Source organism: Zingiber officinale, chromosome 7B, assembly GCF_018446385.1.
Source record: "Zingiber officinale cultivar Zhangliang chromosome 7B, Zo_v1.1, whole genome shotgun sequence".
NCBI classification, from domain to species: Eukaryota; Viridiplantae; Streptophyta; class Magnoliopsida; order Zingiberales; family Zingiberaceae; genus Zingiber; species Zingiber officinale.
In genome coordinates this window covers 117,002,575-117,014,837 of record NC_055999.1, presented here as the reverse complement: position 1 = coordinate 117,014,837, position 12,263 = coordinate 117,002,575, and the positions used below count along the sequence as shown (strand labels likewise).

The following is a 12,263-nucleotide window of genomic DNA, read 5'->3' as shown; positions in this document are numbered from 1 at the left end:
GCTTGATTCTTTAATGTTTATGAGCCAATTATAAATAAACTTATTAACTTATGTAAAATTTAGAATTGTAAGTGAATAAAAGTGTAAGTTTGATCTCCGACTTAACTGCATAATTCATCATTGACTTGGTCTGCTCGTCAATGTTGTTGGCATGACTCTAATTTCCACAAAAGAAAACGATCGGTTTATCGGCCACTTGCATGGCAATTTCCACTGAAAAAGAATGATTTAAGATTGACCACTTGCTCTTGCTCATTGATAAATGGCAATTTTCACAAACCCTCTTTTCAATTCAGTAGACATTGGCAGTGTAGCTGCAGAATAACAATACACCTAATTAGATTATGGCGACGACCTGGAGAAGCACACTCCGGCGTTTCCCCGACCCAAGGCCACTGCACCACCCCCACCGCTGCAGCTACTATCTTCGTCTTGTCTTGCTCATCAGCCTCGCCTTCTTTCTTATGGAGGTCGCTGGAGTAAAGGCGAGAGTGAGCAGCGAGGGATGCTTGCAGAGGGAGAGGGATGCTCTCTTGCTTTTCAAAGCCGCCATCAAAGATCCTTCCGCCCGCTTGTCTTCCTGGCGTGCCCAAGGAGACGACTGCTGCGCTTGGACTGGCGTCGTCTGCCACAACAGAACGGGCAGCGTACTAGTGGCAGAGCTCAACCTTGGAAATCCGAATGTCGACCAATCCAATTGGAAGGAGTACAGTCTGAGGGGTGAGCTGCTGCATCCTTCATTATTGTCTTTATCTCACTTGCAAAGCTTAAATCTCAGTTTCAATGACTTTGAGGCCACCCAAATTCCACCACTCGTTGGTTCTCTTCACAGACTCAGGTATCTTGATCTTACTGGGTCCAACTTCGGTGGAACCATTCCCCCTCATCTTGGCAACTTAACTAATCTTCGTTATCTTGATCTCTATGATTATCGTTATCCTTATTCTGCTACAGTTTCTAACGTTGTCCACAGCCTAGACTGGCTCTCCGGCCTTTCTTCTTTGATTCATCTGGACATGTCCCTTTTCGATCTCAGCGCTGCCTCCCATAATTGGTTATCAGCGGTCAACATGTTATCTTCCCTACAACAATTATATTTATATCATTGTAAAATTAGTAATCTCCCTCTTTCTCTCAATTTCCCTCTCAACCTCACTTCTCTCACAACTCTCGATCTTAATAGAAATAACTTCAACTCTTCTTTTCCTAACTGGTTGTGGAATCTCACCAGCCTCTCCTCTCTTTATCTTGGGAACTCTGGAATTCGAGGGACACTGCCTACCCAAATTGGCAACTTAATTGGCCTCACAGATCTTGATCTTTCTTCGAATTTGCTGTCAGCTGATCGTTTCCCTGATGTGATCATGAATCTATCAAGCTTATCTACACTATGGCTTGATAGTTGTTCACTAAGTGGTCCAATACCGAGTGAGTTAGGAAATTTGACAGCTCTAAATGCTATTTCTCTTTCACATAATTCACTTCCTGGACCAGTACCAATTGAGATTTGGAAACTAGTCGACCTATATGAACTTGACCTCTCTTTTAATTCGTTAGAGCGTGAAATTACTGAGTTCCACCTTTCTAATAATCTTACTTTTCTAGATCTCTCCTACAACAAAATTAATGGTACTTTGCCACTAGCATCACTAGAGAGTTTGACTAAACTAAATTTTTTAAATCTTGGTTCAAATCGACTTGAAGGTCTAATTCCCCACTTGCCCCCAAACCTAAATTTCCTAGATCTATCCAATAATGCCTTTTCGGGACTACCACTACCATCGAATGTCTGCAATTCTTATAAACTTGAGCGCCTCGACATATCAAATAATCAAATAGATGGAGAAATCCCTCAATGTTGGCAAAATAATTCACTTCTTGAATATATTAATTTGGGAAACAATATGTTCTTTGGAGAAATTCCAAATTCTCTTGGAAATTTGATAGGACTTAAGTTCTTGCACTTGAATAACAATAATCTAAAAGGGCATCTCCCATCATCACTGCAAACTTGCACCCAGTTATTGGTTGTTGATCTTAGTGATAACAAATTCTCTGGAAATATACCTTTATGGATTGGTCAAAGTTGGCATTACTTGGGCATTCTTCGATTACGGTCAAATATGTTTGATGGCAATATTGATCCACAACTTGGATATCTGAGAAATCTACAAATTATTGACCTTGCAAATAATAAATTGTTTGGGCCAATACCACATTCCTTTGGAAATTTTAGCAAAATGATTTCAACATCAACACAATCATTTGATCTTTTTGGAGAAATACTTATAGAATTCAGAGAGGTGCCTTGGATGTTTAATGAAAATATTACTGTAGTTACAAAAGGAGATCAACTTACCTTTTCATCTATTCTTTATCTTGTCAAGAGTATAGACCTTTCAAATAATGACTTGACGGATGAGATTCCAGAAGAACTAGGATATCTAGTTGGACTTTACAATTTGAATTTATCAAGGAACTACTTCATAGGCAAAATCCCAGATAGCATCGGCAGAATGAGTTCATTGGAAACTCTGGATTTGTCCTTCAATAATTTATCAGGGGCTATTCCTCAAGGTTTGTCACTACTAAATGCTCTAAACCATTTGAATTTGTCTTATAACAACCTCTCTGGAAACATTCCCTCCGGGAATCAACTACAAACATTAGATGATGCATCTATTTATATTGACAATCCTTATCTTTGTGGAGACTTAGTTAACAAGAGTTGCTACACCAATGCAACAAGCGAGGAGTATGCAATGTTATCGCCAATGTTATCAATCTATCTTAGCATGACACTTGGATATTTTGTTGGATTGTGGAGTGTATTTGTCCTTCTACTATTCAAGAAAAAATGGAGGTACTCTTACTTTAAAAAGATTGATGAAATTTATGATAAAGTTGATGTGTCGGTCAAGATAGGATTGAATAGAACAGTGAATGGTTAGGTTTTTTTTTAAGAAAAAATAAAGTTTATACTGAATGTAACAATAAGTAGTTTTCATATTAGAATTGTGACCTTTCAGTTCTAAGTATGATGTATGTTTGTGATATTTCGCAAATGAAATAATATTATGGTTATGATGTCAGTGTAAGCTATGAGATAAAGGATCATACACTTATGTCATTTCCATTTAATTTCATATCAATTAGTATAAGGCTATAAGTCGACTCAATGTGCCTGTTGCATAGATAACAATGTGACCATATATTACTTGTGCTCGCATCTAAATGTGGATATAATTATCATCTCAACTTTGCAATTCAAAAATAAAAAATAAGTAAAGTTAAAATGGATTTTTATTTTAAAAAAAGTTTATGGGTAGTAAACTGCTAGAAGTAACCAGAGATAAATCAAACTTTAGGGATATATTAATTTATGGAAATCTTTAAAAAGGCCAAATTACTCCATTAATTCAATTTTTTAACTTCGAAATGTCTTTCAAAAATTACATTTTTTAATCTTATTTTTAATCACTTTTCATAAATATTAATATAAAATGCTTTCTAAGATTTTTTAAGAAATATTTTTATTAATAAGTAAATAATTTAAAGCTCCATTTATCAATAGGCTCCAAATTTCTATAAAATATTAGAAATATTTTATACCATTCACCAGAACATTGCATAAAATCAATCCCTTCTTTTACTGAATTAAGTCGACTAAAATTTAGTTAATTGCTAAGACATGATGCATTTTATGTTATTAACTGATATAACCTTTAATAATTATATAAAATTGTTTAATACTCATTAAGATTTAATTAGAAATTAACAATGAGTAGGGTGAGAATAAAATTGCTAATAAAAATTTACACATCATTATCTTTATTTTAACAGTACTTTATTTAATTTTAAATTGATATTACATCAGGGTCTAAATAATTACAAATATATCATCTTTTTTTTTTATTCTTGGGCATCCAATTTAGTTTTAACTAAAATTTATTTTTTTTTTCCTTTTTTTTTTTTTTTTTTTTTTATCATTTTTAGTTAAAAGCTAATTATGCTCGCGATCTTTTAATCTTTTAGTTAAAAGTTAGGTAGTAAGTTGTAAACTTTCTTGTAAAATTGCAAGGTCAACAAACTAATTAACAAGATTATATATATATATATATATAAAGTAGGTAAAATTAGGAGTAAAAAGTAAAAATTTATATAGGCAAAAAAAATGAAGTGAACTAACCGTTTTGTCAAAATTTTAAGTTTTCATATATATATATATATATATATTATGAATATCATATTAATTAAACTATATCTTATATAATTAACTAATAGTTATGTATTTTATATATTACTACTTAACAATCTATTTAATTTTATAATTAGTGCCTTTTCCACTTTAGCTTTTGATTTTCTTTTTTCTTTTTTCACCAACTCATGTTAAATTTAAATGTAGCAAAAAAAATGGAGGTACTTTACTATACTTCGATCAAGATAACACTGAACGGATTAGTGAATAATTATTTAAAAAAAAACAATGATCAATGTAACAATCAGTACTTTTTTATTGTTAGAATTGTGAACTTTCATTATAAGCCTGATGCTTTTACGACAATGATCAGTATAAGTCTCCCAATGTGTAGGTTACTAAAGCCTTTAAAATAGAAAAGATTGAGATGGGAGATTACCTATGGAGACATCTAATCTTTTGCGGTCGATGTGTAGATGGGTTGCTTGCATATGGTGTTAAATTTCTCGCAATAGATGATAAATTTATATATTGATCGTCATCTCAATTTAGCAAACTTAAAATTAAAAACTTTTTTAAGGTAAAATAAGTTTTTTTAAAAAAAATACTGCTGGTAAACTGCTAAAAGTAATGAAAGCAAATAAAAAACAGAATTATATATTTAATATGCTAGTATTATTTTTGGGTGCAATCGAACTCTTATCCAGATTGAACATGTTGATCAAATTTGAGTTCCCTCTATTTATATTTCTATATTTGATCTATATATTAGTTGGCTCAAGATAAAAAGTTTAAGTCGATTGACTGAATGGGAAAGTCTAAATGGGAAAGTTCAAACTTGGTGATCGGAAGCTTAACAAAAAATTGACAAGTGAAAAGTCCAAGTGGGTCATACGTGATCGAACACTTGGCGGTCGGAAGTCCAACCCATAGTTAGCATAAGATGGAAAATTTAAGTGGATCACAGTTGACCGGACACTTGGTCATAAAAAGTCCAAATAGGTTAAGGAAAGCTGATTTTTGACCTGGATCAAGTCCTGACAAGTCAAGGGTAACCGAATATTAGACGAGTGAAGTCTTGACAGGTCAAAGGTGACCAAAGAAAGTCACGGTAAGGGTTGAGGTCAACCGGGCAAGATGAGAATTCGACCTTGTAAAGGTTGAAATAGGACTAGCAATCTATCGCTAAATAGTAGCAATTAATGGGTAAATCCTAAATCCCGAATTTGAGGTTTGGAGGTTCAGGCAAACAAAAATGGATTTGGAGTGATCGAGCTACTTAGGCAAGGTGTTCGCAAAGTTGGAACTCAAGAGCCCACTTGGACTCGAGAGTCGATGCTCAATCGAGTTGGAACTTGGGAACCCACTTGATCTCGGAACTCAGAGTCGGTGTTCAATCGAGTAGGCATTCGGGAACCCATTCGGACTCGAGAGTCGATGCTTGATCGAAAACTTGGGAACCCACTCGATCTCAGGACTCAGAGTCGGCATTCGGTCAAGCAAGCACTTGGGAACCCCACACGGGCTTGGGAATCCCACTTGGGCTTAGGACTCAAGTCAGTGTTTGGTCGAGTTTGAACTCAGGAGCCCACTTGTAGTTGAGACTCAGAGTTGGCGTTCAATCGATTTGGCACTCAGGAACCCACCCGGGCTCGAGACTCGTAGTTGGGACATTGTCGTTGGCCATGACCCACTCGAGCTCGATGGCAACCCCACTTGGGCTCGGGTTGAATTGCATATTTGATTCTACCAATCAATTGATGGGTGATAAAAATCGATTGTTAATCAATTCGAACAAACAGAACACTCCCAAATCAATTAGTTAGTGGTTGGCAATCGGTTGTTGTATCTTAGTGATCGATTGGTGATGGTCAAATTGTATGAAAATAGTTGTTATATAGGTGTCTACAGTCAAATTCTCTATAGCAACTAATTGGCGAAGGCTAACAATCGATTAAGAGATATAAATCAACCTGAACAAAAACTCTATAAAGGTGGTTTCAAGGTGATTTGAAATAGCCAATTTTTGGAGATTTGAGTAGGAAGTGTTATTGCAGTCCGGGCTAACAAAAGATAATTCCAAATAATAAAAAAGCGTTCAAAGCACATATAGTAGTTTACTTTTATTATATTTGCTTTTATCTCTTGTATTTGTTTTTATCTTGCCAGAATATATCTGAGAAGGAGAAGAATGTTGATGGTAGTCATGAGGACCAGATCTTTAATGAAATTTGATTATTCATCTAAAAAATTTGAAATTGAAAATTTTCAGAGTAGAATGAAATTTTCTATTGAAACATTATAGCTTAAAACTATTAAAAAGAGTCAGTGGCGTAGCTAGGATTTTCACTCAGGAGGAGCAAAGCGACAGAGTCGGTGAACGATGACGGTGATGCTGGCAGCAAACAACGGTGTCGGCTAAGCGAAAGAAATCAATTAAGTAAATTTCACCTTAATTAAAAGGTGTTTTTTTATGGAGCATTGGCGAAACGACGACGTTAGCCAAATGAAGACAATGACCATGCAACAATGACAGACACAATGGTAGCAATCGGTGTCCGACGATAGTGACTTGGGCTATAACGGTAGCGACATGTCGCAAAAGATTTTGTGGGTAAAAGTAGAGAGGAAAATAAAAGTTTGGGATTAGAAGAAAAAGAAGAAAAACGGATAAAGAAAAAAATGGACTTGGGAAAAGAGGAAAATGAGTTAGGTGGAAAGGATGTTAATTGGAATTTTTTGTTAAAAAGAAGAGAAAGTTTTAAAATTGATGACTATATATTTTTTTTTTGTTATTTTTTCCCCACCATATTAATATTTTCCTTGAATTCCAGGGGGTGCGACCGCACCTCCTGAGCCTTATATAGCTACGCCCCTGAAAAAGACATAAGTGTTGTTATTTTTTTAATACGAAGCCCTTATTAGTTAACCGCTAAACCTAGCTAGAGGCAAGAGCTAAAAAAATGCTTTGTAGATAATTTTAAAAGTTTATGAGGATTTTATAAATAAAGACTGAATTACTGGAATAAAAAATTATATATGGAACATAATTTATCAAATTTGAGGAACTAAAATGATACATTAAAGAATAGTGAAGGTAAAGCAAACTTTCTCCCTAAAAAACTGACTGGATAGAAGTAAATAAGAAAATAAATTTTTAGAGGTTTCTAATAACCTTCTATTGATTAATTGCTTCCACTAAGTAATGGTGTCAAATAAATTTTGATTTACGAATTGACATAGTTGATATCTGTATAAATAATTATTTTAATAATTTTAGGATTAATTTTTAGCAAATGTAAAAAAAAATTACTTATGATTTATCTCTAAAAATCATTTCCACTTCTTGATTTTGTGCGAGTGAAAAAATTTTATAAAATAAAACTGCTCATCTCGGTTAAATACTCTCTCAAACTATTTTTCCAATCACTCACCGTTAAAACTAAACAATTGTTGAAGACATTGCATCTCACTGAAAAGTATGATGAACCAAAATAATTTTGATCTGAAATGTTTATATATAAAGACATAAATAGTTGAACTAAGCCTGCAGAATAGATGTTACTTATCTTGCATGGATCATGGAGCTTGAATTGGCGGCGTCCGAACAATCCCAATCCAAAGTGGAGTTGTAGATCGCCGTCAGCGCCACCAGCACCTCCGCCATGTTCGGCCGCGCCGCCGGCTCCTTCGCCACGCAACGATTCGCCAGCTTCGCCATCTCGTACGCCAAATCCAACGGGTAATCCCTCCGCAGCCAAGGATCCATGAAAGCCACCAGCTTCCCTCGGGCGTCCTCGCCGGTCATCACCGCCCCTATCGCCGCCCACAGCATCGCCTCTCCTCCCTTCTTTCCGCCGTCACCGTCGTCCTCCTCCTTCGGGAAGGTAGCCTCCCTCCCCGACAAGAGCTGCAGCATCACCACCCCGAAAGCGAACACATCGAGTTTGGGAGTGATGAGCCCGTGCTCGAGGTACTCCGGCGCCATGTATCCCTGGGTGCCCACCACGTGCCTCGTCAGCTGCGGCGTCTCGCCGTCCTCCACCGGCCTCGCCAGGCCGAAGCCGCCGACCTTGGCCCTCAACTCGCCGTCGAGCAGCACGTTGCTGCTTTTCAAGTTCTGGTGCACGTACGGCGGATTGGCGTAGTCGTGCAGGTAGTTGAGTCCCTGCGCGACGTCCACCGAGATCTGCACCCTCTGCTTCCACCCGAGACCGTTCTTGAGAAGCCAGTCGGCGAGGGAGCCGTTCTCGGCGAACTCGTAGACGAGGTAGGTGTCGCCGCCGTGGAGGCAGTAGCCGGAGAGGCGGATCACGTTCGAGTGGTTGATCTGCTTCAGGATGTTGATCTCCTTCGACACGTCCCCTTTTAGTCTCTTGATGGCGGCGGCGTCGCCGTTGATGACTCCTCTATAAACGGATCCCATGATTCTGTGCTCGCCGTCGAAACCGCCGGTGGCATCTTCTAGTTCCCGGAAATCGTACGCCCTCAACGATTCCAGAGCGCCGCGGATGATTTCGACGGAGATTAGACTGGGATTGGTCGGCTGATGTCCCTTTTCGGATAGCTCAGAGTACTCGGCGGAAGATTGGGGAGTTTTCTTGGTAGGAAGATCTGGAACAGTTACAGGGCCGCGGCGGCGGCGGCGGCGGCGGCATAGGAACCAGATCAGGCCGCCGGCGCAGAAGAGGGCAAGGAGACCGACTCCGCTTCCGACCCCGATGAAAACCCCTTTGTTGGAGGAGGAGCTTCCGGATCCAGGCGTCGACCCAGCGGGCGGCGAGTCCGCGGGCTGCGGCGGAGGCGGCGGGGTCACGATCTCGTCTCGTGTGGGTTCGCTCGTGAGGGGGACCAACAAAGTGGTGAAGGGATAGATGACTGCGTCGGCGGAGAGGCTGTTGGCATCGCGCACCGCCTGCTCGTCGGCTCGGAATCGGGTGGCGATGGTGGGGATGTCATCGCCCCAGGTAACGAGGTAGTTGAGCAAGTACCTGATGCCGCTGCGGGCTTGGGCGGGGGAGGGGCAGGCACAACGGACGGGGACGTTCAACCGGAGGTCGACGCTGAGGTTTCTAGCGTTGTTGGGGTTCTGAGCGTCGAGGGCCTGGCAGGTGGTGAGGCCTTGGTAGGTGTTGTTGGCAATAATCAGGTAGGTATCTTGCCTAACCACGGAGTAGGAGGCGTTATGCTGGTAGAAGCCGCCAGAGCAGGAGCAGGGCAACGGGACGAGGACGATCTGGTCGTCAGGGAACGTGGAGACATCGTTAACGCCGTTGATGCTGGAGATGTTGGAAGCGGAGGCGTTGAGGAGGAACGCGATGAGTACTGGATCGCGGTAGACGGGCGTGGAGCGGAAGGTGAGGAAGGAGGAGCAGGATTGGGGGCCGTTGCAGACGTAGCCGAGGGTGGAGCTGCTGTTGTCAGAGCAGGCGTTCTGCTTGTTGTTTATGTAGAGCTGCTGGGCGTGGCAGCACCAGGAGGAGGAGCAGAAGAGGAGGAGGATGAGAAAGAGGATCGCCATTGACACGGCGATCGATGGAGCGGACGACGAATTCGAATCAGAGATCTAGTTGCTCTGAAGTATCTCGCAGCAAGAGGGAAGCCATTATTCTTTAATGGAGATCGGGATGGGGAAGAGTCTCACTTTGACTCAGACTTTGTTTGGCCCTCTTTTCTTCGTTACTTCTGTTCATTTTCTTCTTTGACTAGTTCAGTTGCGGCTGTTCCTGTAGAAAATGGGAAGGAAGCAGCAGCCAGTACGCAAGTGTGCAGGAAAGTTATTTTAGTCTTTAGACGATCAACAATGAGGAAGTTTTACCATAGACGCATCCAACTTTGGGATTGCCTAAAAAGGGACACTTTATTTTGATTTGACCCCTCTACGAGTTACTCTCATGCCTCCTTTTATCTTAAATTAATTTTTTTTTCCATTCTTTACCTGCAACTATTATGATACTTATTTTTAAAAATCATAATAAAAACCAAGACCATAATGGTACGTTTAGATGTGATATTAATTTTTTTTTAAGAATAATATATTTAGACTCTAGAGATCATATTTGAACTCTGAAATATTAGAAATTCTATCAGTTAAAATGAGTCTCATTGGATCTATCTAAGTTTATCAATAAGTTTTTGAATTTTTAAAAAGTTGGTATGTAATAAAAAAAAAGAAAAGATAGTGTAGTGATGATATTTATGATGTCCATATCTAATTCTAGCATCCCTACAATAAGTTTTGTATGTATCAACTACCTTAAAGTCATAAACTTTGAGGGAGTGCTTGGTTGGATAGAATGGAAGTGAGAAATGGGAATGAGATTGAAAGTTGGTGTTTGATTTGGGGTATTAATTGAATGATGTGGGTCTCATGAATTCAAACCCCTAAATATAGGATTGGGTCATTACCAAGTAAAACGGGGGAATGAGAATCGGATTGAAACCTTTCATTCTCATTCTTTACTTCAATGAATTGCATTCCTATTCTCATTCTCTTCCGCAAATCAAGCGCCCCCTGAAAACCTTCTAATCACTTCTGTTAGTCACTCCAAGTTAATTTTTCTGTGCACATATAGACTCTGGGGCACTTTAGAAACTTATAGCACATAGAATGAGTCCGATCAGATTCCATATATCCATCAAAGAATTTTGACTGAAATCCCTTGATGGATCCAAAAAAGCTTTAAACAATGTTTTTATACTTAAAACTAAGTTGTTATGAGTTTCACCTAGTAACAAATATAGATTCTTGAATGAGCTTCAATTCAAAAAAAAATAAAAATATTCCTCGTTCTAATACTCGAGTCAAAAATTATAACTTATGGAAGTAGTAATTGGCATACATATATATAACTTATCGTAAAAATGTCAAAATCAGGCATGGACACCATATATTCCTTTATTGCACTATCATCTTCCAACACATGTTAACTTTTCAAAAATTAAAATCTCCTAGGGTCATCAATTAATTTTAATCGAAACTCCTTGATGGACCTAGAGAATTTCAATTGGATTCATTACAAATGCTACATGTTTCTAAGAGCAATGATATGCACAAGGAAAAAAACTCAATGAAAACCTCAAGGATAGACACATAAAGTCATGACCCATCATTTCACTTTTTGTAGGCCCCATCATTTTATGTGTCTATCCTTGAGGTTTTCATTGAATTTTTTTCCTTGTGCATATCATTTTTCTGTTTCTAAAGGACCTCGGAGTTTATATGTGCATAGAGAAATCAACTTAAAATCATCAACAACAATGGTCGGAAGATTTTCAAAGCTTATGACTTTAAGACAAATCATTGTTTCATTAACAACAATGATCGGAAGATTTTCAAAGTTTATGACTTTAAGACAATTGACACGTACACATAATTTATCAAAGGGATGTCAAAATAAGACATGGACACCATAAAGACCTTCACTACACTACTCTCTTATTACGTATAAACATTTTAAAAATCTAAATCTTCTAAGTTCATAAATAGATTTTGATCAAAACTTATTGATAAACATAGAGAGTTCTGATTAGACTCATTCCAGCTCCTATAGATTTTAACAGTGCTCCGAAGTTTAAATATATCTTTTACTGTTTTTAAAAAATTAATATCACAACTTAACATACCAACACCATGACAATGTTAGTTTTTAAATACCAATATCAAAACGGTACTTATTTTTAAACACCAGTACCAGAACGTTGTTGGTGTAATTAAGAGAGCAAAGTTACTACGTACAAATAAAAGAGGAAAGAGGAGGAGAATAAATCATCTTTAACAAAGGGGTAAAATAGGAATAAAATGCATCTTTTGGCCAATCCCAAAGTTGAGTGCGTTTTTGAACAATCCTAAACTTTGGGTGCACTCTTTGAAAATTGTAAACATTTAATCTAATTAAAATATGAGTACTTGGCACCAAAGGCAGTGTCATAAACAAGCCTTCCAATGTCAAACCAAACATTTAGAGTTCGAGAACGTACTGTAAGAGATTTTTTCTCTCAGTGGCTATCAAACTCGAGAACGATAGTTGTTAAAATGGATCTACACATATGCACTTTCCTAATT

At 38.2% G+C, this 12,263-nt stretch overlaps 2 protein-coding genes across 2 annotated transcripts; one reads left to right on the top strand and one right to left on the bottom strand.

The window, feature by feature from the left end:
* Window positions 1-344: 344 nt before the first annotated feature.
* LOC122004724 (receptor-like protein EIX2) lies at window positions 345-2,951 on the top strand. Its single transcript, XM_042559566.1, has one exon. The coding sequence runs from the start codon at window positions 345-347 to the stop codon at window positions 2,949-2,951; it is 2,607 nt and encodes an 868-aa protein (XP_042415500.1).
* Window positions 2,952-7,591: 4,640 nt separating this feature from the next.
* On the bottom strand, window positions 7,592-9,926 carry LOC122007117 (protein LYK5-like). Its single transcript, XM_042562894.1, has one exon. The coding sequence runs from the start codon at window positions 9,717-9,719 to the stop codon at window positions 7,764-7,766; it is 1,956 nt and encodes a 651-aa protein (XP_042418828.1). The 5' UTR covers window positions 9,720-9,926; the 3' UTR covers window positions 7,592-7,763.
* Between the last annotated feature and the right edge of the window lie 2,337 nt (window positions 9,927-12,263).